Source organism: Puntigrus tetrazona, chromosome 13 (genome assembly GCF_018831695.1).
Source record: "Puntigrus tetrazona isolate hp1 chromosome 13, ASM1883169v1, whole genome shotgun sequence".
NCBI lineage: Eukaryota > Metazoa > Chordata > Actinopteri > Cypriniformes > Cyprinidae > Puntigrus > Puntigrus tetrazona.
In genome coordinates this window covers 18744006-18771913 of record NC_056711.1, presented here as the reverse complement: position 1 = coordinate 18771913, position 27908 = coordinate 18744006, and the positions used below count along the sequence as shown (strand labels likewise).

At 37.6% G+C, this 27908-nt stretch overlaps 1 protein-coding gene across 4 annotated transcripts; it reads right to left on the bottom strand.

Annotated features, from left to right (window-relative positions):
• Positions 1-90: 90 nt before the first annotated feature.
• On the bottom strand, positions 91-27908 carry tmem63ba (transmembrane protein 63Ba). 4 transcript variants are annotated; one of them, XM_043255004.1, is made up of 25 exons: positions 27649-27908; positions 24987-25091; positions 20588-20806; positions 18424-18503; positions 16849-16893; positions 14810-14900; positions 13229-13266; positions 11734-11876; positions 11572-11623; positions 11375-11483; positions 10912-10982; positions 9787-9867; positions 8989-9112; positions 7681-7814; positions 7392-7529; positions 5628-5781; positions 5408-5514; positions 5202-5288; positions 4537-4602; positions 4213-4375; positions 4025-4130; positions 3768-3935; positions 3440-3555; positions 3283-3345; positions 91-3146 (listed from the first exon to the last, which is right to left on the bottom strand). In XM_043255004.1, the coding sequence occupies exons 2-25, from the start codon at positions 24990-24992 to the stop codon at positions 2997-2999; spliced, it is 2511 nt and encodes an 836-aa protein (XP_043110939.1). In that variant the 5' UTR covers positions 24993-25091; positions 27649-27908; the 3' UTR covers positions 91-2996. The 4 variants fall into 4 exon arrangements, with proteins under 4 accessions (XP_043110939.1, XP_043110938.1, XP_043110941.1 ...); XM_043255003.1 differs by having other exon boundaries at positions 91-3149; positions 27649-27907; XM_043255006.1 differs by lacking the exon at positions 16849-16893 and having other exon boundaries at positions 91-3149; positions 27649-27907.

The following is a 27908-nucleotide window of genomic DNA, read 5'->3' as shown; positions in this document are numbered from 1 at the left end:
AAAGTGAAACAAGATTAGCGCATTTCCTCGTAGCACTTATAAAACGACACGAGTCCACAGTGGGACATTAAAGACTCTCTCAGCACTTTATATGGTTTTGTCAGTCTATTTTATTGTTCAAAGACATGGAAGAGTTTGAGGATGACACTGTACAAAAGATCATTTGAGGGAAGGTTGAGATACAAAACTATTAAAAACAGCAACTGCAAGCAAAGTACGATCTTAAGGGGAACTCCGAATGGACAAAAGCAAACAATTCATGGTTGACTGTACATGGTTTTGCTGGCTAAGCTGTACAAATGTAAATATAGTTTAGTGTTCCGAGAGCAGTGCAATGCTTCTATTTACAAAAATATTACACTGATTTAACCACTTCAATCCAGGCCAGTGGGCCGGTTAATTCAAAATTAGGAAAAGTAATAGACAAAAGAAATAAATATTGTGGACAACATCTGTAACAAATGGGAAAAGCCTATAAAGATGCATAAATAAATTATTGCCGCATCATGCTTGAAGACAGTGTTTTTCCTTAAATAGATCCAGGATGCAGTCATATGGTCATCATCTACAGTATCTAAGCAGCAAGAGCGTCAGACCGACAAAGCACTGCAGTTACTCAATGTTATCCAAATGAGATCACTGACAAAAATGGCTTGATATCGTTACATACACCATGATAATGTTACATATTCCACATGAAGTGCATAGCCTACAGTGTTATTTGCATTTAACAGTTACAAAGCTCCTCAGTGATCGATTGGTAGATTAGTGTGATTTACATAAATTAACTAAAAATATCACTAATATGTTCTAATTCACAAGTTTACACACACCGACAACTGTTTCAAGTTAACATTTGTTGCAGAAAATGACAGTTTAAACACTGCACCGCTATTTCTGTAAACAATAAATGACAATGAGAACTATTTAGGTCCACTAGCTGGGAAAGGTCAACCAATTAAAGGCTGGACGAAAAAAAAAAATTAAGTAGTTACATTTTAAAGCAAGTACTCAGGCACAGCCTTTGTCTGCTTATTTTGAGAGGAACTAAACTAAAAAATATTTCGTTTCGGGTTCTGACTCGCATTTCGACAATGCACGGAGAGCATATATGCAATATGTATATAATGGACGCAGTAGCAAAAATGTCTGAACGCGAGGACAAAACGGATATAAAGAGTGTGGTTGTTTAAAAAAAAAGTGGCTAATAAATAGTAGTCAATGAACTCGTTTTTTGTGTTCTTTTTTTCCAGACTTCAACCAATAAATGAAGCATAAACCCCAGTCAAATAAGCTCACAACTGCAAGGGTGTCGGCAAAAAGCTTGTAAATGCACACAGGTAAGAACCACGGAACAGTGTCTGTTATTCCAGTTCGCTTGTAAAATTGTAAAGGAACACACCGCTATTGCAATAAATAAGGTCTCATTTAGGAAATGTGACCCCGAATGACCTAGAGACCCAAAATCTTGCTGTCATCATAAACCAAAAGTTGAGGATGTTCGGGGATTTCTGATTACGTTTCCCATGCACTTTTTTTTGTTTTTACAGTGTTTACGAGTAAGTGATCACAAATGGTATTGTGTACATCACTTCTTAGTGGCAACAAAATGAAAAAAAATTTAAGTCAACAAAACCTGATGAAACCGTTATTCCATACCCATGCATAACAAAAAAGGAAAAAAATATATTCACATTCACAAATTCCACCTTTAGTCCACAACTGGAATCTGCTGTGCGTTTAAATTCTTTTTGCTACAGTATCAGTTATCGACAGGACATTCCACAGTAGAGCAACACCATTTAAAATTGGTCCATTCGATGCCTCGATTTCGAAAGAAGCGTCATACCGAGCATATCGCAGGTATGCTTGAGCGATGTGTAGGCTTACATTTAAACACTGGATGCGCAGAAGACGTACGGGTGGACAGGGGAACAGATCCAGGGATGGTGATTTGCCTCGAGTCTGTCAGACAGTCTAAAAGTGGCTTTTCCAGTTCAAGTAAAGAGTGAGACGATTAGTGTTCGGCGGCTGTTTTCCCTCACAATCGGTTAATTCAGCAGGCTGGAGTGAGTTTTTCGATCCCGTGTTTTCCAACAATTCCTTATACGAGAGGGACTAGTAATAGTCTTTGTTAGATACAGTACATTCACTTTGGTAGAGAAGAATAAAAGTTGAGTAAATTAATTTGCTCATCTCCGAAAATATTGTGCTATAGTGCCATTTCAGCTGAGACGAAGAAAATAACGTCTCACTTCTGAACCAAAACTCAAAACTTTCAGGAACATTCAGATTACTGGTGTTTATTCCAAAAGCTTTCTGTGTGCTACAGATGGTTAAGATGGAGATATGGTGTTGCTAAAAATGAGTTATTGTAAATGATTACATGGCTGTCTGAATACATAATTCTGACTGGTTTAATCATACCTTTCCATTACCATGTATCCATTTTTGTTTTAACTCTCAACAAACTGTTTAGTGGACCATTATCCTATGTATCTCATTTCCTAAGAAATCCTTTTAGATTTTCGTCATGTACAGGTTTTGTAGGTGAAATCTGCCCTCTCTTTGTGATATACCCTAATATACAATTTTCCTCCCCAACTGAGATAGCACTATAGCTGAGTCACTTCATCATAACATAGGTAAATTCTAATTTTAATTGCAAATTATGAGCAATCATTACTGATCTTGGTCTTATTTACTAGACATGCGCTTGCAACGGCAAGAAGCTCCGTACGAACAGGGTAACCAATGTAAAGAAGAATGATGAAACTCAAGTTTCTAATCGTTGGAGAACAATCACAAGCCACTCCATATTCTTGACAATTGGCCATCCTGTCTCCAAGCCTCAATGATAAATGAGTGTTTTAGCTGTGAGCCGTGGTGGATTCACACGCTCAGAAGGTGTAGCGAGGTGCAGTGGATCTCCGTTTGGTCAAGTTGAAGTCTTGCTAGTTTCTCTAAGTTCAGCACACGGCGTGGCCCTGCCTGGGTCACTGATGCACCTCGTTCTCAATAAGACTGTCCTCTCCTGATTGGAAATCACCTTCGGTCACCACCTCCTCCTCCTGCGATGACCCCTGGCCCTCCTCACTTCCCGTCTCATCTGTGTTTGGGTCCTGTAGCACTTGGGCGACGTATGTCTGCTGATATAGGGAAAAAAAAGAAAGAACATCATTTTTGTTGCCAGATTGATAACCACTGCTGACGCTAAAAAAAGCTTTCTTTCTCATTATGGAGTGCAGTGCTCATCATCTGACAGGATTTAGTAAAACTTACCACAGACTTGACAGGTGGAGATGAACCCAGTGGTCGTCCATTGTCCACACCGTCCATGTCGATCTGTAAAGAATTCAGGACAATCACGCTGCAGTTTACAGGAAGTTCTAGACTTGGTTTTATTTACATATAAAAAAAAAACGGAGTTATTTCTGACCTTGTAATTGTGTGCACTGAGGTATTTGAAATGACCGAAGACGACGTGGGAGAGGCAAATGATGATGGTGATGATCAGAACCACAAAGGTAAACATTGATGTTGGAGCAACAAATGCTTTTAATAAAAGAGGAAATAAAGAGAAAGAAGAACAGGGGAGAAACATCATATTAGAGATATGACAATAATATTTTACAGCTAGAGCACTGGATCTCAATATTGTTTTCCACTGGGCCACAATACTGTCTTAATCCAACTATCATTGCATCCAGAGTGTGCCTAAAATGCAGCGTAGGCCGCTCGCTAGGGTTTAGAACGGGGCCACTTACCTGTACGGACAGTAGAGAAGAAGAGCAGCCAGAAAAGGCAAAGGATTGGTGCGGCCACCACCTGGTTGACCGCTCCAGAATGGATTTTCTTGTCCAGTTTGGAAGGCAGGTAGGCATAATACATGTTATACCTGTCCACCAGGTGCTTCAGTAGCATGTACATCAGTCCTGCATACAAAATTCGAGCCAGCTTGTGTTAAACGTGCCGCTATAATGCAATAAATCTTTACAGTTCTTCAGTGAGAAACGTCACTCACCAAAAGGTACAATAATTGGACAGGTGATGCTGTAGGTCATGACCACAGTAAAGACATTCATCATCCAGGCGTAAGCAGCTCCAAACTGGAACTCATAAGCTTGATGCTGTAACAAAAGTGGAACAACATGAGTGTGAGTTATTGAGTGTAAGGGGACTATAATGACTAGTAGTTGAAACTACACAGACCTTCTTCACGTTGCGCCTCTCGGCAGCCGAACGTGCCAGACACAGCCGGATCATGTACATAAGAAAATAAGGAATGCGTAACAGGTCCATGGCGTTACCAATGAAGGCAGACGCTATGACGTAGTTCACAAAGAAAGCTCCATTATCTGGAAGGAAGACACACCTAATAGAGACGAAAAAGAAATCAAGCAATTCAAATTTCACCTCCAATCTTGAAAATATGCATAAACCACATGTTTTGTAAACACCATGACCTCATAACTATTATTTAACTCTCTTCACAGCCCCATGATTTTAGAGCTGCAAATCCTCTCATGGACTTACTCGAATCGGACCGTTGCCTCGTCGAGGAATTTCTTGTCAAAGAGCCAGCGGAAGAAAACATCCAAACTGCATTTTGAAAAAAGATTGTGTAAAATGTTTTTAATAACGAGAAACGTGCAACATGCAAACACAACCTGGAATTTTTTTTTTCCATTTCTACATAATGACATGAAAATACACAGTAAAATCAGTAGCCATTGTATTTACATGAAATAAAATGTATGTATCATTTAAGTTATGGAACAGCCTGTAATTTCAGTTTTTAATTATGTAGATGTAACAGGCAGCTACTGTTACATATCTATTTACACTTAAGTACAATCTTGATGCACTTTATTTTCAAGTAGCTTATGCTTGGGTAATTCTGTCATTTTAATGTCTGTAGTTGTGTAACAGTATTCAGTCTGTTACAAATGTTTAACAGTAGCAGCCTGTTACATCTACATAATTACAAACTGTTCCATAACTTAGTTACATGGTGAGTACATTTTGTTTTACGCAAGCAAGTACTTACAAGGTAATTAGTCTATATTACGGACACATTAAAATAAAGTTTTACCCAACAGAATGTTTTAAATTTTAAGCCTTTTCTTAAGTTGTTTATTAAATTAAATTACCACTCAAAATGCAACCATGTAAATGGGACAGATGCAAAACTAAAATACCTGCTCAGTCCCAGAGATGGCAGCAGCAGAACCATAAAGATGAGGAAGGTGTAGCATTTGTGCATGGTGGTTCTGTTCTCTCCAGATCTAAAGGGAAAAGTCATACATATTTTAAGCTTTTGACCACCAAGTTTAGTTTGGATTAGTTTAGTAGCTCTAACTGATAAACACTGTCATTGAAAAAACATTGAGGCTTGGCATTGTACCGTGTCCAGTGGGCCTCAAAGAAGGCAGAGTAGTAGACGATGGTGGGGAGAAGGGCCGAGAAGCACCACAACAGCAAAGTAGGGAAGAACTGAGTGATGATGGGGTTCTGGAGGAACAGACACAGGGGGAAGGAAGGGAGGAGATGAGCGACAGAATCATGACCCAATAATCACACTGCATTGTGAAGCTCATCAACACACAGTTTAACAGACTTCTTACGTTCAGGTACTCCACGGGTTTGGTGACATTGAACTTGTCCATGGTGGAGATGATGATGGCAGGGGTGGTGAGGAAGAAGAGCAAGAGGAACAGAAAACAGTTGATGACAAAGCAGCGTAACCACCAGTTGAGGCCACCAACAGACAAATGCTCCCTGTGGAGAACAAGGTAAAACTAATGATTAACATAATGAATTACACAGATACTATATGTATATCCAACCTAGAGATAGGTGATACATCAAATATTAGTATTATCAATGTTCTTTAATTTGCATTTTTCAGTAGATCACCAGCAGAACTTTCCATTACCATCTGTGAATTTATGTTCATTTAGTGACATACAGTATGCTCACATTAAGCGTTCTTCTATATATATATATATATATATATATATATATATATATATATATACATACACACACACACACACACACACACACACACACACACACACTATACTCACAAAGAGCTCTAGTATGTAGTAAATCTCACCTACTGTACATAATTGTGTACATTGTTGCAAAAATGCAAGCTATATTTATATTTGTTAGGGATGCACTGAATGCACCAAATTATACCAAACATTGAGGTTATGTGAACAAATATAGGCGTGTGCTAAGGCAGCAAACATGTTGGATGTGTAAAAGCATTTTAAAAATGTCTGAGGAACACGCTGCAATCATTACAAGCACAGACAGTGGGAGAGTGTTTAGCACTGCACTCATGTCTCCAGTGAGAAGAGGAAGAAGGGTGGCTGATGACTGATTTTGCAAATATCCTCAAACGATTAGTTAATAAACTGCAGCCAGTTAATTATTTTAACGTATTGTAAATTGTCTTGTCTTTCGTATGTTGGTCAAGACCTGTTGTAATTATTATTATTAATACATTTATTATAACACTCACACACAGTGTTTAGTTGGGATCTGTAATATTTTTCAATGTTTTTAAAAATTTCTCTTCTGCTCAGAAAGGCTGCATTTATTTGTACAGTAAAATATACATGCCTCATTCTAGATTAGGGTCTCAAAAATGGCCAGAAATTGTTTTTGTAACTTATTCATTTTAAGTTAAATTGTGCTTTCTTGGTACAGTTATAGGTATATTTAAAAGAGTTAAGAAAATATTTTTACATAGTTTTGTAGCCAATTTATTTTGTTTTCTTTGAAAAGCTAGACAAAGGATAAAAAGCAAAAAAGTGTGTAAATAATATGAAAAAAAAAAAAATGAAAACCTGTTTTTCAGCTATTCAGCCTTCGGTGCAGTACTTCATTTTGTTTGGCATCAGCCAAGAATTTTAATTTCGGTGAATCCCTAATATATATATTCAGCGCTTTATATGGTTATCAAAAGGAATAGAGAAGGAAAAAGAATATCGCACATCTCTGATCTGCTAAATGCAACTGAGTCATGAAGATATTTAGTTATTATAAACTTTAACATTAATGATTTTCTGTAAATTGACTTGACAACAATGTGCATTATGAAAAGCTCTGTATAAATAAATATGACTTAATTATTGTCTCCCAAAACAGCCCACAGATCTGTGCAGACTAATGAATATTGCATGAAAAAAAAAAGTTGAAAACACATAAACAACAATAGTAGCATTTATTATATTTATTGGTATCACTGATGAATTGTGGTCAGTCTGTTCCTGTCTAACTGTGTACTTTCTGGGCCAGTATAAACAGCAAAGTGGATTCGGGTTTATGCCTGAAGTCTAGCTCTGAGACTCATGAGATTAGGAAGAAGATTTTACCAGTAAACGTTTTGTGGATCTGGAGCATACGTGACTGTCCAGTTGTTTGTGTTGAGGAGGGTGCTGAAGGGGGAGCTTTTCGGCTCTCGTCGACAGTGACAGCCGTGACACTGACATGCATTAAAATCTTTCAAGATGCTGCGAAGAAGAAAAACAGATTAGAATTTTTTTCTTTCTGTTAAAGTACAGCGATGGTAACATGATTGTAATACCATTCAATTTAATTATCATAACATTCATAAGCAATTTTACCCTTATTCGCTCAGACCAAAACATCTATTTGACTTACAGGGCTGTCATTGCTTCATTCTGGAAGGTAACAAAAGCCATTCCCAGAGGTTTAGTGTTGACTTTTTCTCGTTCTTTCCTGTATTCTTCCTTTAGTTTGGCCTCGAGCTTAGTGTAATAGTTCACAGCCTCTTCCTGCAACAACGGATTAACATTACACAAGTTAAGACATCAAAACTAAAAATGCATGATCTGTTTTAAAGACCCCATTAAATAAAATGTTTATTTAATTACAATTTTTCAGCGTCTGTATGATATTCTGGTCTCTAGATATGGCGGTTATAAAGATCTCACCGATTTTAAAGCTATGGGAATTTACTTTTTGGCAATATATACATCTCAGCATCTGCACCAAATCGCAATACAATAAAGGTGATTTTTCTGCCTGGAGTATGAGCTTAAATATCACACTTTATGAGCTATTAGAGCCTAATGCATCAACCACAAGACACTCAATAAAAACTCAAAAGCATGTTGTTTCATGTTGTGGCTTTACTGTTTAATATCACCTAACTGTCCCTTTGAATTCTGTTATTTTGTTGAGGATTAAATTATAGCATTATGCAACAAACCCTCTGTTTAGTAGTTCACCCAGAAATGAAAATTCTGTCATCATTTAATCACCCTCAAGTAGTTCCAAACCTGTATGAAATATCTTGTGAATATATCTGTTTTTTGCCAAACACAAAAGGAAGATTTTTTTTTTTAAAGATTTGTAACCAGGGTTTTTTGGGTCACTGTCGACTTCTATAGTCTTTTTCCCTACTATGGAAGTCAGTAGTGACCCAAAACAGCCTGAAAAAAATAATATTCATACATACAAGTACTTGAAGGAGAGTAAATGATAACAGAATTTTTATTTTTGGGTGAATTATTTCTTTTAAGAGCTTGTTTTTTTTCCAGCAGTCATACAGACTTCAGCTTTACAGTCATAGTCCAGCAGGGGGAAATGAAGTGGTACAGAGAAATGCCTCTTGTGACAAACAAGAAGTTTGTTTATCTAATGAGGACACTTGGGAGCTGCTGAATAATCCCGCGCTGATGTTGAACATGTCTCACAGCAGCAGAGCGTAAATCATCCTGACTGTAAATATGATGAAGCGGAACTATAGCACACAAGACAGAGGATATGATGCTGACTGCGTGCCTGATGGGAAATCGCTGTGTATTCCTAAAGACTTGATGATTTACATTCGAGTGTGAAGTGAGATTCGTGAGGGTTCATTTATTAATGAGGGATCTGGATACCTGCTATTCTTCAAAACCCCCTGAGGGGAAACCTGAGAGATGACAATGCACATGATCTGACCTGCTCGCAGCCCGCGATGATACAGCAGCAGAGATGACCGCAGGGTTTGGGGTTAATCATAGTGGACATGTGCTCCTTGGCCATCAGGTCGGTGTAGAACTTTTTGCTGCGCTCTGCCTTTTTTCTGAAGAAGACAAAGTCAAGAACGTTGAATTGAGTCTCATCTCCAAGATTAATTTACTTTTTTGTTGCAGTTTCCATGAACAAGGTACAAAAGGTTCTTTTTTTAAACAAAAGGTCAGTGAAAACAGAATTCAGAAAATACTGTTATTTTGACCTCAGCAGAAGTAGTCGATTTGAGTCAAGGTTTGAATGATTGTGATGACATAATGTACATTTATTAAAACTATTTTTTAAAAAAGGTACATTTTTTTAGTTTTACGGTTTGCGAATCCATTCAGCTGATCTCCAGATCTGGCAAGAGCACTTTTAGCTGCAGCTTAGCACAGATTACTGAATCTGATTAGACCATTACCATCTCGCTCAAATGACCAAAGAGTTGTAATATTTTTCCCTATTTAAAAACTTGACTCTTCTGTAGTTATGTAATGTTTTGGACAGTCTAATCAGATTCAATTATCTATGCTAAACTGCAGCTAAAAGTACCATCTCCAGACCCGGAGATCAGCTGAATGGATTCAAAAATACAAAAACTCAGCTGTTTAACTCTAGGGGAGTTGGATAATGAGCCTCAAACACAAATTACAAATCTGTACCTTATTCATAGAAAGATTCTTGTGTACAGTTATTTAAAATAGTGACTAAAACTTATCTAAACTAAGCTTGTAAAATGTGTACCTTTCAGACTCCAGAGACATAAGCTTGGCAACGTCGTAACAAATGCGAGCATCCAAAACCATGCAGTTTTCATATGCTTTCCTGGATTTTAAAACAAAGAGAAGAAAGGGAGAAGAAAAAAAAAAAAAAGAGTGTAAGAGAGACAAGATTCCCATGAGGGGGACAGGAAATAGTTCTGCTAATTCCCTCTTTCTCTTTTAACCTGGCACTGGAACACAGTGTTGATAGTCTTGCAGGAGCCAGGCTTCAGTATTGTCTGGCGCGCACTATGCTTCATGCAGGCCAAGAATGGCTCGCTTAGACAGGAAGAAACTGACCGATATGTAAAATGACCAACCACCGTTTCTTTTTTTATGTGATGCACAAGGGTGAGTAAATCTAAAATCAATAGTACCAAAATAGAAGAATGGCATGCAACAAATTGGTAAATAATTAAATAATGAACGATGTACATACAACAACAGAGAGATTAGCGGAATATAGTGTGCACATTAAGTGAAAATTACCGTCCATTCTAAAGAAATAGGTCTATCTGAGTCTAAAGGACAGATGACTCTTTCCCCAGTTGACAGTAGGACAGACTGCAATATGCTTTAAAACATCTGCAAGACCATTCTGCTCTCGTTTATTCTATTCTTCCTCTTTGTCCTCCATCTACACACCCGACTTTCTCTTTCTCAATTGGATTGGCGGTCACTTTGGCTCCACAGTCTTGTTCTAGAAATCCTTGGCCCAGAAGTTGTTAAAGAAATGTACTGTCCCCACACATTCTTCAGCAGTAAATGGGATTAGATAAACTGTGGATGGACACACTGAGTGTCTTGTAGCCACATGATCGCTTTAGATCCAATTAAAGTTTGTCATTGTCAATTTACCATGTGGACTGCGAACTCTTAAAGGGACGGTCTACCCAAAAATAAAAAGTTCGATCATCATTTACTCTCCCTCATGACCGACTTATGCAGAACACAAAAGAATATCCAACTAATGGTTGAACAAACTTTTAGCTATCGAATTATTTTTTTGTAATGTTCTACAAAGGAAAGCAAGACATACACACTTTGCATAAATTACACACTATACCATTACAGATGATGGGAAGGCAGATCTTCAGCAAAAACTTACTCAAAATGCTGCTTTATTTGACTCTCTTCAGCATATTTTGCGATCCCATTAATGAATAAAGTGCGTTTCACCTGTGGATAGATACAATTTATACATTAGTTAATTTACAAAACTTAGTCATAAGACATATTTCATTTGACGGTCTGTGAAGATACAGTTTGCAAGGTTAAAATGTATTAAATTAAAATAACTGGCCAGGTTTAAATTGTTTGATTCATCTGTGCACTTTGTAAATATTTCTTTGTAATGTTTCGTTGAAATGTATCCTGCCTCTTGAACAACTACACCATCAACAGCCTCTAAAGTAAAGTGGGTTGCAGCAAGATGTATATTCCGACTAAGGTTTACAGCTCTCTCAGGAAGAAAGTGAAATATTTAAGTAATGATAAATGTGAAATGTGGGTTTAAGCCAAAATCTGACCAAATATGCTGTAGATATTTCTGTGAAGTTGTTTCTGCTCACCAAGTCGTCCTCTTTGTAGTGCATCTTTGATGTGTGTCTTCTCATGCTGTACACAGTCAGTAACAGATAAAAGAAGGCAAATGTAGTGTGCAGCCACAGCAGGTCATTACTGAAAGAGAGGAAAAACAAGGGCGTGATTCATTCATCAACAGTCATTCATGAGTTGTTTCAATGTCAGAGATGCTACCCGGGCTTACCCAGATTTTATGTTGGCTATTGTAGTTCGCCCAAAACTGTAGGCATTATCTTCTACAGGAAGAGAAGATCATAGGGAGTCTTTAGTCATATAAACTACAGAAGGCAAAATTTCCTGTAGGATGTGTAATTCTAGATGACTCTCTCAAAAGTTTTTGTCTCACCTAATAGGTCTCCTGAGAAGTTGACGGGCAGGACGATGCCCACGGAGAGCACGCCCACCACTACCAACAGACCAATGATATGCCGCTGGAATGAGAGGTAGTGCACTGAATCCTCCCCACACTTCTCCCTGATCTCATCATCTCTGTAAGGGTGAGAGAGGTATGTCAGTATAACATTTTTATTCAGATTTTCTTCATTTGAATGATGGGTAAATACCATTTTCACAAAGAAATATACATTAAATTTACATCCAAGCGTATTGTAATATGCTTTTTAGATTTACCATTATCATCACCTTACCATCAAAAAGCAAAACACACCAAAAAAAAATCTGAACAAATTTTAAATGTTCTATTTTAAACAAAACTAAAGTACGTTAATACATAATAATACAATTTATTAGTTGTATTTCACATTAAAGTGACTATTATGGATATGAAAATGACCTTTCATGTAGTGTATAACACAGCTCTAAGTGAATATATAGATTTAAAACTTTGCAGGATGTTTTCAAAGGTATTGTCTCTCAAAAGGAGGAGTCAACCCTGAATGATTGAAATTAGTAGTTTTTAAAATGAGTCCCATGCCGTTTCATGGTGACGTCAACATGAAACATTAGATTTGGGCACTAATCAAAACATATTTGCTTGGTTGTTGTTGGAGGCTTTGTTGTAGTTATTGTATTTGAGTTATTTATTTTTTTATTGATTTTTATTAAGTTGCCATTGCTTGTTTCACTCTGTATGGTTACTTAACCATTAATTATTTATTTACAATAGTTTTTTATTTAGATTTTTTTTGGTGAATGTTATCCTTTAAGCAAAAGTTATGTACATATTGTTACGTAAAACCCCCGACAAAAACAGTTAAAAAATGAATAAAAATTAAAAATAAATAAATTAGCCCGCCCATTTGTTGCTCGCGCAGCCCTGGGAAAACTTGATTTTCTCGTTGGACTGAATGAAAATGCAAATTCATTCTTTGGCACTAGATATGGCTTTTGGAGAGTTAAAAGCCCACAAACACTGCTTTAAATGAAATCGACCAATCACTGCAGATTGGCATCATGCAAAGGAGAGGTTTGGAAAAAATAATCATTAAACAAATCGTTTGGGAGTTGAACAAATACGATAAAATAAACAAACCTTTTTTATAAACTATAATAGGGGCATTTTACACAAGCACAGTATTTAGTTCAAACTACAAGTTAAATACCTGAGGACAATTTGATTACAGGGTATAGTAGAGAAAATATTGTATTATTTAACAAAACTATATGATATAATTCTTATGTAACAACTGGAGCTAAAATTTAACTGAATTCCTCATTCCTTCCAATTTGAAAAGGGCTCTGGGAACTGCTGAATGTGTAACATACTTTGTGATCATCAATCCAATTATTTTGGAATGAATTGTTTCATAGTTTTAATAACCGGGAAGTCTTAATTTCAGTAGTTACAGTACGTTCATTAAGTAAAAGCAGAAAGGACTCACTTTATCCTGAAGATGGCGGTTAGCCAGGCACAGAAGCCCTATAACAGAGACAAAGAAAAAAAACCCCATCATATTTAATGCACTCAACCCATTGTCTGTCAGTCACCTTCACATTCACAGACAATAATAATGTCTAATGCAGTTTGAAGAGTTGTTAGAAGCTGTGTGGGTGCACGTGACACCAGTTTACATAAGTGCAGTTATTCCAGATCACAGCAGGGAAGGGAGAGGCAAACAAATGGCTGTCAAAAGGCGTTGTGTGTGCTATTATGAAATCCACAGGTGTGTGTGCATTAAGGGGGATAGAGCTATAGTAGAAGGAAATACTTCCTGCGTAGGCTTTTCAAACTGTGTGAACATGAGCAAAGAAGAGTATGTTCAGAACGACAAACTTTTACAGCACCTTTGCCACTTTTGTAGTATTTATACTGTAACAATATGCATATTTTCTATATGGACAAAGCCTGGATGTAATGCGCTCAAGTTCATCTTCCTTTTAGAAAATGATTATCTTGACTTGTCAAGTGCTGCTTTGATCTTTACATAAAGAGCACTGCAGGTATAGCCTTGTAGACAACGAGGATAATAGTTACAAGATCTATAAAGTTAATAGCCATTCTAATTTTGTGAATAGGGAAGTCCACAGCCTTGCATAACTATAAAAGTATGTCAGTGTTATTTCTGTATTACTAGTATACTACTATAGTTTTAATAAATATTTTGAATTAGGCCTTTTGTTTTTGTATTCTGCATTTTCATATTAATATTAAGTTTGGAATTTTATCTTCTTTTTTTAAAGTTAATAAATATCTTTTATAATTTCTTTATAAAATATTTTTTTATAACGATGCATTAACAACTAGCTGAAATAAACCATTAACCGAAAAAATAACTTGCACCAAACATGTTTTTATTTAGTTTTAATTTTGGTATGACTGACAATAATATAACTAATAAGGACACACGAACAATAGAATTGTTTTACAATAACTGATAAATTATACAAATATTTACTGTGAATCAAAATCCACTTAGCTTTAAAATGCTTGGCGACATAACTGCAGCAAAATGACAGAATGTACCATTTTAGTTATCTCTATATTTAGTTCTTAGTGTGAATAGGCTTCATTGAACAGGATCAGGATCATTTTACTATTTAGTGATGTGCAAAGAATAAATAATGTGTATAATACTGTATGTTGATTACTCTAGAACATGAGTGGGCAAACTTGGCCCTTCCAGGCCACTTTTCTTTAGAGTTTAGCTCCAACCCTAATGAAATATACCCGAACCAGCTAATCAATGTCATTAAGACTACTAGAAGGCTACAGGTAGGTGAATTTTATCAGAGTATCTCTGCAGGAAAGTGGCCTAGAAAGGCCAAATTTGCCCATCACTGTTCTAGAATGTACAACTCAAATGTGTCTAGATGTTATTAGACTTTTATGCCCAGTGTCCCATAATGAAAGCTGTTTTAAAAACACGTTTTAACATTGCTGGGAGAATACAGCGTAAAATGAAAGGACGCCATTCTCAACATAGCCATAGGCATCCACATTAACGACCTTGCAAGCTACTTACGTTGTCCCTTTGGTCAAAGTCGACCGAGCTGGACACAGAGGTGAGGCGCTCGTATCGGGAGTCAGCAGGCGTCTGCATGGCGGAGGCCACACTGAACACATACACACAATATCAAACACGTGCCCTCAGAGCACAGCACGCAAGCTAACAGAGAAGAGTACAGTCACTTCATGGCATGCCACTTCATTCAGCAGTATTCAGAAACTTGATTATAGATTTTGGAAAATTACAAAAAAAGAAAGAAAAGAAATTACTTCTGGATGAACTAATCTTTTAATAATTGTTAACTTTAGATCCTGCAAAGATTCTGAGATGTTCTATGGCAGCTTATTAATAAGTGATGGGCACTGCTAGGCACTCCAAGCTCAGATTACTCAAGCTACATCAGGTTATATCAAGGCTAACCATATGTCAGGCATGCAGCAAAAAGTGACTGTGCGAAAAACTCAAACACAGAGTTAGCATTGGCAGTTGATGAGAGGTGTTTGTGCACAAACTGTTCACAAAGAGACTGCAGTAAACCTATAAAAGGAGAAGAACATGCAGAGAGAAAAAGCATACGTTTAGGTTGATGAGACACAGAGCAATGTTTTCAGCCATTTTCCATTGAGAACGGGTAACAATTTTTTCTTTGGATACTTTAAATTTGTTGTGCGCCTTGTGTCTTACCTAGTTGCCCCATAATGGCAACATTGCCCAAAGTTGCCCTGTGTATCATCAGCCTTAGAGTTGATTAGAGCCAGAGTGTGTTAAACAGAGAAGAGACACTCATCAAGAACTGGGCTGAGACACTATTTTAGTTCTACTGGATGATACAGGGGCCTCCAAAAGCCACAATTCATATAGTATGAACTTTGGTACATTACAACTGCATTTAGTTTAAAAGTCTTCTTGTGCATTCTTTAAAATAACACTATTTCGATAGTCCACTTTAGACATCCTACTAACAGCAAGTATATTTGCAACTACATGTCAATTAGCAGTCATTAGATTATTAGTTGAGTGCCTTCTAACATTTTATTTTGATGGGTCCACAACATACTATCAGAAATCGCAAGTATATGTCAACTTATTCTATTAACTCTAAACCTACCCTAACAGTCTACCCTGAGAGTTAGTAAACATGTAGTTACAAATGAATGAAAATTAGTTGACATGTAGTTACATGTAGTTGACTTATAGTTAGTAGAATGTCTAAAGAGGACTATCAAAATAAAGTGTAAAATAAAATTAGCTATCTGCAGCATTGGCATACATACATGTTTTATTGAGACCAATGTATGTGTAATTCTCAGGCTACAATATTCACAGACTTTTGGACTGATTCTATAGGACCACTTCTACAGGGCACTTGGAATAAGTATCAATCCTATCCATCTGTCAATTGACAAAAACAGTCACCGGACAAATCACAGGCATCCATCAAAACTAGGTCTTCCGGTTACACAGGGGTTTTCTATGCCACCACAGAATGCTTTACCTCTTTCCTGTGTGACCTATAGGGTGCCAAGACCCTGGCCAGAAAGTGCACGCTTAAGGGAACGAAAACATTGTTTAATGGTGAATTGTGTCGTTTTTTTGCAGTTTAACATGCAGAGAAACCAAGTAATCCATGTGTAGTTTGACATTATTAAGAGTTTAACACTTGCAAAACATTGCTATGTTTGTTTTAGAGGGGTCCAACTTGAGCTGTGAGTTTAGGACAGGAGCGGTTTAAGAAATCTCTTCGGAAACTTGCAGAAATTACACATTTCACCTTTAAAAGACACCAGTCCATAAGAAACAATTATATTGATTAGTTCAGGTAAATGTGACGAGTATCTTGAGAAACCCTCAACCAGTGGACTCTAGAAAAGAAACCATTTTAAATAAGGACAATAGAAAGAAGTAAAAAGGGTTAGAGACGGTACACAGTGAACAATTTCACCCCAAATTCTCCCGATAGAGCACACAGCAGAAGAAATGGCAGAGGGTAAATTCATAAAGCAGACACAAGGAGTCCTTGGAAGAGAGAGATGAAGTTTAAAACCAACACATACTATTCCTGCTCGTCCAGACGCTGATAGTGCTGATTCCGCCTACGGCTGAGGGAAAAAAAAAAATCATGTTCGTGCTTAACAGGAATTACTCAAAATCTGGTATCATTTATTGAGGAAGAACATGTTATTAGGTGAAATGCAATGACACTAGTAATTCAACCTTTCCCTTGTATGCAACTTATTACGTGTAATCAAATGAAACCTTTTTAACTTTTGCAAACCATTTTGCATTTTAGCGCATTTATAAAACAAAATGAGGTACAAAAATAGTTTAGCTATAACAGCTATAGCTAATAGCTCCAGGTTTGTTGACAGCTTTACAGTTCCACATTACTTCACCGCAAACTTCACACTTTCAAACTTGTAATGTCAGCCTGACCTGTTTGTATACAGGAGTAATGTGTGACATAAGGAAACAGAAAAGGACAAAAGCATGTTGTAGGCACGAAAACCAGGAAAATGCCTTGGGACAAACTCATGTAATAACAATGGTAGAAGTACAGCGATTAACTGGTGAATTATTCATTAAAAATGTAATGCACTGCCAAGTTGTTACAGGCACCCCGCTTCATTAGGGACTTTTCAAGGTTTTACTCTGAAACTTTTATGACATTTAAATAGAGAACTGGGCACTCATAATGTACGTGTTGTAATTCAGGGAAATGTTTATGGAAGTAAATGTTCAAAACAGATCAATAGATGTTGAGTGGATACACGCAAAAACCCATTACATTTATTTAAGGGTTGACAACTCCTTAAATAATCCTTAAAAATGGCTAGATGCCACCCAAGACTGGTGTGGATGTGACTCGAGCTGAATCATGGCTTTTTTTTGTAAATAGATAGTGCTAGCCTAAATCAGAGAGCAGCTTTTGACATCTACTAAAATGTCACTGTTGTATCTGACAGGACACATAATCAGATCTCCCTTAAACATAATGTCTTGTGCACCGGTCAAACCGGTTTTCAAATCGAAGGATGTGAGCGTGATTGAAAGGCATGGTCATATTACTAATCAGATAAGGCTGAGCTTTTGGAAAGGTAGATGCTTCAGATCTGTACAACCAATCCATTAGCTAAATCCATTATGCAGCTGCTGAGATCATGCTGCTGGCTTGCAGTGTTAAATGCAAGAAATGCACTGCTGCAGGACGCATTTACTCTTTAATTTGGCCTAATCAGAGGTCTTGTCGAACCAGAGTGATGAATGGAGTGTGTGTGTGTGTGTATATATATATATATATATATATATATATATATATATATATAGTCTGACCATTTCACAAGATGGTACTTAGTGCAGGAAAGATGAATGTTTGTTTGGGGTTATATTGGGGCCAAGAGCATGCTGTGATAATGCAGCCAGCTGAGGCCGCAGTACGACATGCTGGGAATAGAGCAGTAATGGTGCAGTCATGAGGTTTTTTTTATTGTAGAATAATAATATAACTTATTTTAATGTTATGGTAATGCCAGTTAGAATTATTGCATATTAATTACAGAACAGGTCTACGCCTGAAATGATAAATTAACATTTATTTAAAATTGCATATTCGAAAAATGTACAATTTTTACCTGTCGGCATCAGAGACCAATGCGAGGCGCCCATAATCCCACGCCACCTTCCTCAAGAAAGAGAACACACATAGCAGCACCTGGAGACACAGAACATCCACGTCACACAATCAAGTTCACACCTCATTCAATACATGCATTCAAATGCAAATCCCTGCTCACAGCGCCACGAATGCGACGTATATGAAACAGACATTCCTGAAGCGCTAAAATTTAGAACCGCAGAAAAACAAGAACATAGCCAATTTTGTTTTTTAAGCTCAAAACAATCCGAAACTTGTGCATTGTGCATAATGAAGGCCTGTAGAATTTCACAGAAAGCTCTGCTGATTTCTACTCAATTTTATCTGGTTTCATGCATCCTCAGCCACTTGTTTATTAAAGAATACATTATGCATTTAAGAGATGCTTTCATTTAAAGTGACTTACAATAGACTCATCTATATTCTCAGTATACAATGCCACATTTATTAGATCACTAGATTGGGAAACAAACTAATGCAGAGGAGAAATGCACAGAAGAGTAAGGAAAGGATATTTTCGGTTAAGTGCAGACAGAAATGGCGTGACTTTAACTGCCGCTTGACAGTTGTGATAGTTTTAGCGTTTGGGTGGAGTTTGGCAGCTCATTCAACCAGAGGGAAGCAGGGAACATGAAAGCTTCGGAAAATGACATTGTGAAGGTGCTGCTGCCGTATGTTTTCATTTTACAGTACACAGGAAGTTAACAGCATTTACTTTGCTATTAACAGACTGAATTGTGAAAAATGACGATACGGGATACGGTCAAAAACAGTTAAAGTTTAAAGGCAGATTTTTGCTCCTAAATGAAAGTTGTAGACCATTAAAGGGATAGTTCACCCAAAAATGACCCCATAATCTACTCACCCTCAAGCCATCCTAGTCATATATGCATATTCTTTCAGATGAGCACAGTCAGATTTTTTTTTACATTTATCCTGGCTCTTTCAAACTTGGTAATGCTGGTGGATAGTGGCCATCAATTTGAAGCTCTATAAATCATATATATTATACTAACCTATACACCTCCAGGGGGGTTAACACATGTCTTCTGAAGCAGACTGATGTGTTTTTATAACAAAAATATTTCTGTTTTTTAAAATGAAAAATCACTGACTTCCGACAACGGCTGTTGTGTTCGCTAGAGAGTCAAGTTCTGTCTTCTTGGCTGACCTCTGACTCTACTCACAACGTAAGCGCCATTCGTTCTTATAGTGGAATCCTAACTTTTTGTTTTACTTTCCTTTTTTGACTTTTCATTCGTTACGGCATTTAGTATTGCTCTAAACTTACACTACGAATGCGGCTTAGGTCATGTCAGACGTCAGCCAAGAAGCCCAAACTCGACTCTCTTAATTTTGAAAAAACTGTTCATCTGAAATAAGAAAGTCATATACACCTAGGATGGCTTGGGGGTGAGTAGATTCAATTTTTGGGTGAACTATTCCTTTAATTGTGGTTTTAAACTACTTTTTACAGTCAGAACATGACAAAATTAGTTTTTGAGTTCTTTATACTTTTCCGCAGTGCCCTCCAGGAATTGAGTTCGACTCCCCTGATTTAGATCCTAATAACCACAGTTAAAACCAGCACCTCAATACTATAGTAAAAATGTATCTATGGTAAATGATGGCGATTTGTAGATTGAAAAGCCTTCTGGCTGTATCGAGCGTTTCTCCTGTCTGTCGGTGCTGCTTCTCTGGCTTTCAACTTTAAATCACGGAGTCATTTGTGTTCTTTGCTGAATTGAAATGCTTCTCACTAGATCCCACAGCGCTGTTCAGTGGTCGTGCGACTGAGACTCATCAGTGCGTAAACGCATCTGCTCTAGTAAGCTTAACTGCTTCAGTTCAATTGTTCTGCTTTTGGTACGTTTCATTTTATCGAATTTGTTATCAATTAATCAAGGAAAATTATATCACTAGAGTAATCGTCATCGCCCAGCCCTACTAAAATAGATTGTTTTTCCTTCCTTCCTTCCTATTAAAAAGTTCATTACCTACATCAAACTATAACAATGCCTAAACCTCTATTTTACAGCGGGTTAACGTTCAACAAAAAGTCTGAATTGTGCGTAAGTCCAGGAACAGGTTTTAGATGACAAACTCGTGGCAAACGAACAACAACTGAAAATGGTGCACACCAAAAAGCACATGAAGTCAAGGGCGAGTACGGTGGGCACTCCTCCGAAGGGCAGGCCCTGGAGCACGGTGCTGCGGATCCGGGCCGAATAGCAAAAGTCCTTAGAGCCGGTGGAGCAGTTCCCAGGGCCTTGGCAGGACTCCGCTTGACTGGTCGTAGCCATCATGAGCAAAGCTAAGACAGCCAGCATCCTCAGTACAGCTGCATACTGAAACTCCACCTGTAAGGAGACAAGATGTTATGATAGTAGCTAGTGACTAGTGGCGATGCAATATTGATCAAATAATATCTCGAAATTTAGACGATAATTAGACAATTTACAAGTGTCCACTGTGTTTTGAATACTGATATTTGAAATACTCTGAATTAGGGCTGGGCGATATGTTCATGCGCATCTTGTCAGTAAACCAGGTTCTTTGATTAGCTGTAAAAAAGCTAGGCGATATTCCAATGTTCAGTTTCACAGACGATTCGTTTGAGAAACTAGGCTTGTGCATTAACTGACGAATAAATCGCCCAGCCCTACTCTGAATGTGAAATAAAAACCGCCAAGAGGGGGCAGTAAGTCACTGTAAATAAGCGAGTCATCGCGAATGAACCAAATCATTTAAACGGTTGATTCATTCAGGAACGAAACACAGTGGTGTTGCTCAGAGATGATTTGCGCTATTTTTTTGTTGTCAAAATAGCGCAAATACAGGAAATATGATGCCAATGAATCAATGTCCTATTTGTAATCAATACTAATCATTTTTGGAGGGAAAAAAGGCAGCTCTTTGTGTGAAATTGATTAACTAGGCTATATGAAGAGGTACATTTTCTGTCCCCATGTTTTGAAGTTGTTTGAAGACTCTAAATGCACATGCGCACTAGTCTAGACGTCACATAATGCGTGCGCTATGTAGAGGTATTTTGTTACTAGCATATGTAAAGACCAAAATGGCTCAATTAAAAACAAACGAATCTTGCTCATGCTTTCTTCTGAAACTAAAGAGAACGGTTTTGGAAATAATCAGACAGGAAAGACCGGTCCTGGTAACCTACGAAAACACATCAGCAGCTGCAGCTGCGATCAGCGCGGTGTCTATAGGTGTGACTTAGAATTATGCAACTGCATGAAAACTTTGCTGTGAGTAACTGAAAACAGATCTCTACGTTAAAACATTTGTGGACTTTCAAGACTGTGCGTGCTGTACTCTGGCATGCTGCCGCTGACTCAACACAGACGCATCTATATTCCTCCTACAGTGAGATCAGCCTCGAAATGACTTGACAATGGACAAACAGAGGTCAGTCAGTTCAAGCTGTCTCTGCGAAGCGAACTCTAACAAGGTCTTCCTGAGGAAACCAGTGCTGTCTGTTTCAAATCTTAAATAATAGTTCAAATATTAATAGAATGGTTTTTCTTTCTTCTGTGAAACACAAAAGAATGGTTGATGTCTTTTTCCAATCTAAAGAGCCCCATAAAACGAAATGCTGATGTAAAGTGGAAATAAAAACACATAGGACATTTAAATACAATAAGCAACAAACGAATAATACATAAGAAATATATAACAATAAAAGATGATGCTAAGCTAATATTAGGTGCTTTAAGTACGTGGGGTTCAAATAAGTGGGGTTAATTTGAGCTGGCGTTTGCTTTTAATATTTAATCTGCTCCTCATTTCTCGTTTGCTAATATGTTGCACTAAGAATGCCATGCAACATACAAGGGCCGTTCAGTGTGGATTAATGTTAGAAACAAGGTTACGCTAACCGTGACAGCAGGAGCCTTTCTTTTCCAATGGAAAATAAATACAGCATATAAGGGTGATGGGGGAGAGAAAGTCACACGCTGGGTTTCGCAACAAACCAAGTTCTGTGCCAAACCAGCTGAAGGTGAGGTCAGTCATGATCATCTTTGACATCTTTTCCCTTTTGATAACTCAAAGAAAATAAGCGCTCGGCAGAGCACCTAAAGAGAATTCTGATGAACAAATAGCACCAAAAGCACACTTTAGTGCCGCCCATTCCCAATAAGGACTGCAAGTCCAGTCTCAAGATAAAGTCTTTAAATTAATAGGCTATAATTCCTCCAGCATATTAAACTCATTTAAGTCAATTGCAACGCTTCGTAGAATTGCTGTGCAGTACACATTTGTCTTTCTGCAAACTTTCAAATCAAAGTTTGTAAGGTTGTGTTTTACCACACGGCTTGATTAGGTTCATGTCTTTTAAAGGCCTATTCACACCAATGACAGTATGAATAACCAGTTTTAATACCCAATATATACCCAACAATGACGAATATCAGTGGAATCACTTTCAGAACTATTTTTTAACGATACAAACATTGACAGCCAATCAGAAAACATTTTGCTTTCAAGAGCTCAAGCATTTAAAGGTGACAACAAAGCTGCAGTGCACATTTACAATCAACTGAACGATAGTGTGCGTTGGCGTGGACTAATATATTCTACACAAAGATTTTTATAAATCAAAAAAATAAATCTACTTCTGCGCACTCAACCACACAGAATCAAACAGTTGAAACGTCAACTAATAATCGAGATCATAAACTGGATTTAATAAATCACAAGCGTTAATGCATTGGCTTTGGCAGCCGTTGGAACGGTTCACACGGTCTTGCCTGTAGACGTCAGACTAGGGTCTCTAGGAGGGCTTTGGGACAGATGGCTGGGACATCCACCCCGCTGCTGTTCTTCTGAACTCAATGCTAATGCCGAGTCATGAAAACAAACAGCGCATGACAGAAAACGTTACAAGCTCGAGACAGCCAAGCTTTAATAAAAGCATCAGGTTGCAAATGATCCATATTACAGGGAGCCATTCACAAAGGCCTTCTTTATTTACGTTCAATTAGGCTTGCTGCCACACGGACAGATCTTGTGATTTCCTGGCATTGCGCATTCAAAACACATACTGTCGAGCAGCGCTCCATGTGAGTCTGACAGCCAGCAGTCTGTGAAGGCCTCATGTTGAAAGCATCCTGATGTCGTAAGACCGAGCGTTGATAAATTGCTGCTCTTTCACCTATTTTCCAGACATCTGAAAATGTGGTCAACAGATCAATCAGAGAACTGATTCTGAACAGGTCACTGGAAACTACAGCAAATCACGTGCCTTGCCGTAACATGCTGACACTTGTTAAGTTCTGAAGTGAACCGAAAGTTCTAACCTCAACAAGTACGACGAGACTGCACACAACTGCTGATTTGTTTGCTATATTCAATTACTCATCTAGCTCATGATGTTGCTTTAATATTATTGATTAAACGAATGGACTTCGCTGAAAGGGAGAGAAAGTCTTCTTCCTATGTTGCTTGGGAATTTTCGAGCAGATGAAAATAACAGCATAAAAATGATTCCTTCAGTGCTGCCGCTGCAACTCTTAATCTATAGCACGGCCTCACTGACCTCATTTGTGCAAGTATCATTAGACTTGGCTCAGCAAAACTTACAAGATCTTTAACAGTAGTTGTGGTTTCTGTTAAAAGTTCATCATCTGAGGCCAACAGTATTGATCCAAGCAAAGTCACAGCACCTGGAGCGATGCAGAACGGGGGATTAAAAAAGTCATCAGTCCGATTTTTATATCGAATTGGCCACAAATCACATGACGCTGAACTGACCGGGAAAGCAATGAAACTGAATTGTGATTCAGTTCATCTCAACAGAAGTAATTACTAGTCACCGTCCGACACAGGTAGCTATTTTTTTTTTTAATATGCATATTAATAATATGTAGAAAAAATACATCAGCATACACTCCCAAAAAGGTGATTCAAAAGGTTCTTCAAATCAATTCAATTTTTGGTTCCACAAAGAACCATCTCTTTCTCACCTTTTTATAATCAGAAGAAGTTTCTTTCACCAAAGAGAACCTTTTGTGAAATTAAAAAGGCCATTTAGACAAAAATGGCATTGTGAAGCACCTTTAATTTTAAGAGTGCAGTTATCTCAATAAGTTCAATATTGTCAAAACAATTATCAAAAGGATCAGAAGTGATTTAAATTCTGCTACACAGCACCACAACATGTCAGATGGTTCACATTGTTTTTAGATGCCAAACATTAACATTTTGTTATCAGTATTTATTTTTATAATGTATTGATTCATTATACAATAATTAACTTCAAGATTGTGAAAACAATATAATATAATAAAGTTAAACAAACACTATCAACATAGATAATTTAATGCTTCTAGAGATGTGTATATAATATTTGATTCATTTACAAAAAATAAACATTAATAAAAACTAGTTATACGAATTCATTTTAAAATGTACATTATAATCCTGCGTCCAACTTCAGGGTGTTTGTGTAGTATAATTCTGATTGGTCCACAACCGTGAATAATACATCAGCCTTGCTACTTTTTAATGGCGTGTTACCTTCATGCCCTGCTGGACTGCACTTCAGAGTTTAGCTTTCATGAGACGGTCAAACAGATGGGAGTGCTTCGTTCTGATAATCTCTCCTTTCTAAGGGTTGTTGGCCTCGAGGTGAAAGGAAACTGTCGATCATTAACCACATTACAAGAGTGAAGTAATACTGGCAGCAGAGCTGTAAATAACATATTATAACATCATATCTAAGGTCAACATGATACCCATTCACAAACATTATCAGCAGTCTTCAACTTTTTTTTTCCCAGTGGAATGTGTTATACAAGTACAACTGTTTTTATATCTGTAGTATCACCGCTACAGAATTATATTACCTGTATCTATCGCGTGTTACCTGATCCAGTGCCGACCTATTTACTACTTATTTTTAACTCATTTTTATACATTTGTCTACACACGTCTGTAGCGTGTCATGTTTCTCCAACGCATTCTTCTCACAATCATCTAAACGTCCAGTGAACCCTGTACAAATAAATAGGACGGGAAACGACAGATGAAAGCCGCTGGCCGCGCAGCTATCGCACGCCTCGAAAGTATTTCAGAAATACAAACAAACACAAACAGATACAGCAAGTGTGCGATTAAGAGATACCGACTCCGATAACATTTTTCCGTTGAAATTTGAGTTTTACCAACCATCAACAGAGATAACTCTGAAACACAGTTGCTATGTATTATAGAGACAGACAAGTCTTTCTGAAACACTGCGTTGTGAAGAGCCGTGATAAATTGAGATATTGGCCGAAGCTATTTAAATGAGCCATTTTCAAATGATCCGCATTGACCAATATAAATTAAAAAGTTTTAAAGTACCCTTGTGCTAGTCATTTTTAACCAAAATGCTAGTTCAAGCTAATGCTAAAACTCTTGTACTTTCTGGAGATTTTTTCCACGTTTAACGGTATTTATCTCTCTGTATTACCATTAACTGACAGGATATCACCACAGCGTTTTACAACCATTTAAAAAATACAATCACTTACGCTTCCAAAATGTAACGTTAATATAAATAAGCGTTCATTTTGAGTCAGCAAATAGAGCACGGTCAGTCAACTGCCATAAAGCAACCCAAAGCCTCAGGGCAACATTACTAGGACCCGCACGGAGGCAGTACACTGGAGTCTTACACAGACTGTACGTTCACGTCAGGGGGAAGACAGGATGTGAGGTGTGACAAACGAGCAGCCGCCGCTTCACTCGAAGCACCTGGTTAAAAGGATCTTTGTGAGACCTGACATTCTCCTCATTTCATAAACCGCAGCCAAGCCCAAAGGGTAAACTGCATTCTGACTCCAGAGACAACATTAAACTCGGAGTGAAGCCTTTATCCTTTTAAAACGCGCCGGAACGGTTTTAAAGCCGTATCCAATTTCTAGAAGCCATCTCCAAGACACCGATGAGCTCAATATATTGATTTCCGTCGCGCTAAGACGCGCTGGAGGCCAAACGCAAGGATCACGGAGCGGCAGCAGAAGACACCGAGCAACCTTCTGCTACTAACGACAGAAACTGCTGTGGAGTGATCTGCCACAGGATAACCAAACCGGAGGTTTCGTAAAATTTTAACATGTCACTGGAACACTAATAAACAACGAGTACGATTCTGCCGATTTAAAAGATTTCTTTCTGAAACACGCCATAGATTACAAAGTCAAAGCAACTAATTAGTACGCAAAACACAACTACCTATTTTTTTATAGCTTTTCTAAACGCTCCATGCTGAAAAGTTGGAGGCAAAACTATATATTCGTTTATTTTTAGATTCAGAAGTTGCTAGTATTGTAATTTTGAGACATTATTAGACATTGAATATTGGGGTTTTTCTTTTTAGTGGAAAGACTGAAATTGCATTTTCTTGTGAACCATACTTGTTTAAATTTGCTTACATTTTTCCAGTGTTTTCCATCTCGCAAATGAAAAAAAAGAAAAAAAAACTTCTTAATGTAAAATACAGCTATACGTGAATGTATAAAGACCAAATTCATACTGTTAAAACTAATAAATGTCTCCGATGTTAAATATTTAGCTTAATTCGTATTCATAAGTAGCATTCCAGGAGCTAAAATTCAACATAAAAACAGAAAGCATTGAATACCCCTTGGTTTTGATCCCTTCATAAAGCCCCAGTCAGCTGGATCAGAATGTGTGTCACTAGAGTACACTATAATCTGATGCTGGTGAGGATTCATAATATGATGCTGAGGATTGACACTAATCAGATGATTAGCCATCAAGTCCCTCCAACTAGTATTAACCACAGCAAACACCATCCACATTTATTAGACATGTAGAAAAACAGCTGCAGCTAAATAAGCACAGGCTAATCAATCCATGCCGTCTGACATCAAAATAATAACTGTAGCCTGCTGTGAGTGAAACTATTATATATAGTCATTAATAAAGATATATAACGGGTAATTACGTGACGATCTATCTTTAAACGAAACACTTCTGAATGAAGTTAAATACTTAGCTACAGCTAACGCGACCTAACGTTACCCGAACTGTTAGCCACTGAGGTGATCTCTCATCGGTACGTTTCGTTTATTTGACATCTGTTTAGTTATACTATAACTAGCAACCACGACGAACAGGCTGACAACGCTTAAACTAGTTAGTTTAGATGGTACAAGTTGAGCTAACTCACCTGGACGCAGTGGTCAAAGCCAAAGTAGCTCTCGGCTAGCTACTTCGGTAATATCCCAAAATAACCGGAATGATCTCAAAATTCCAGTTCGGCGCTTAATCGAAACGATTTGATAGCGTTCGGAAAAACAAAACGCCGAGGATCAGTCCATCGTTCAGTTAGTGTCTCGTGTATGACACTGACACTCAACAAGCCCTAGCATGGTTGTGATGCGTCGGGCCGGTGTATGAGCGGTTGATAGGCAACCCACGAACTGTTTC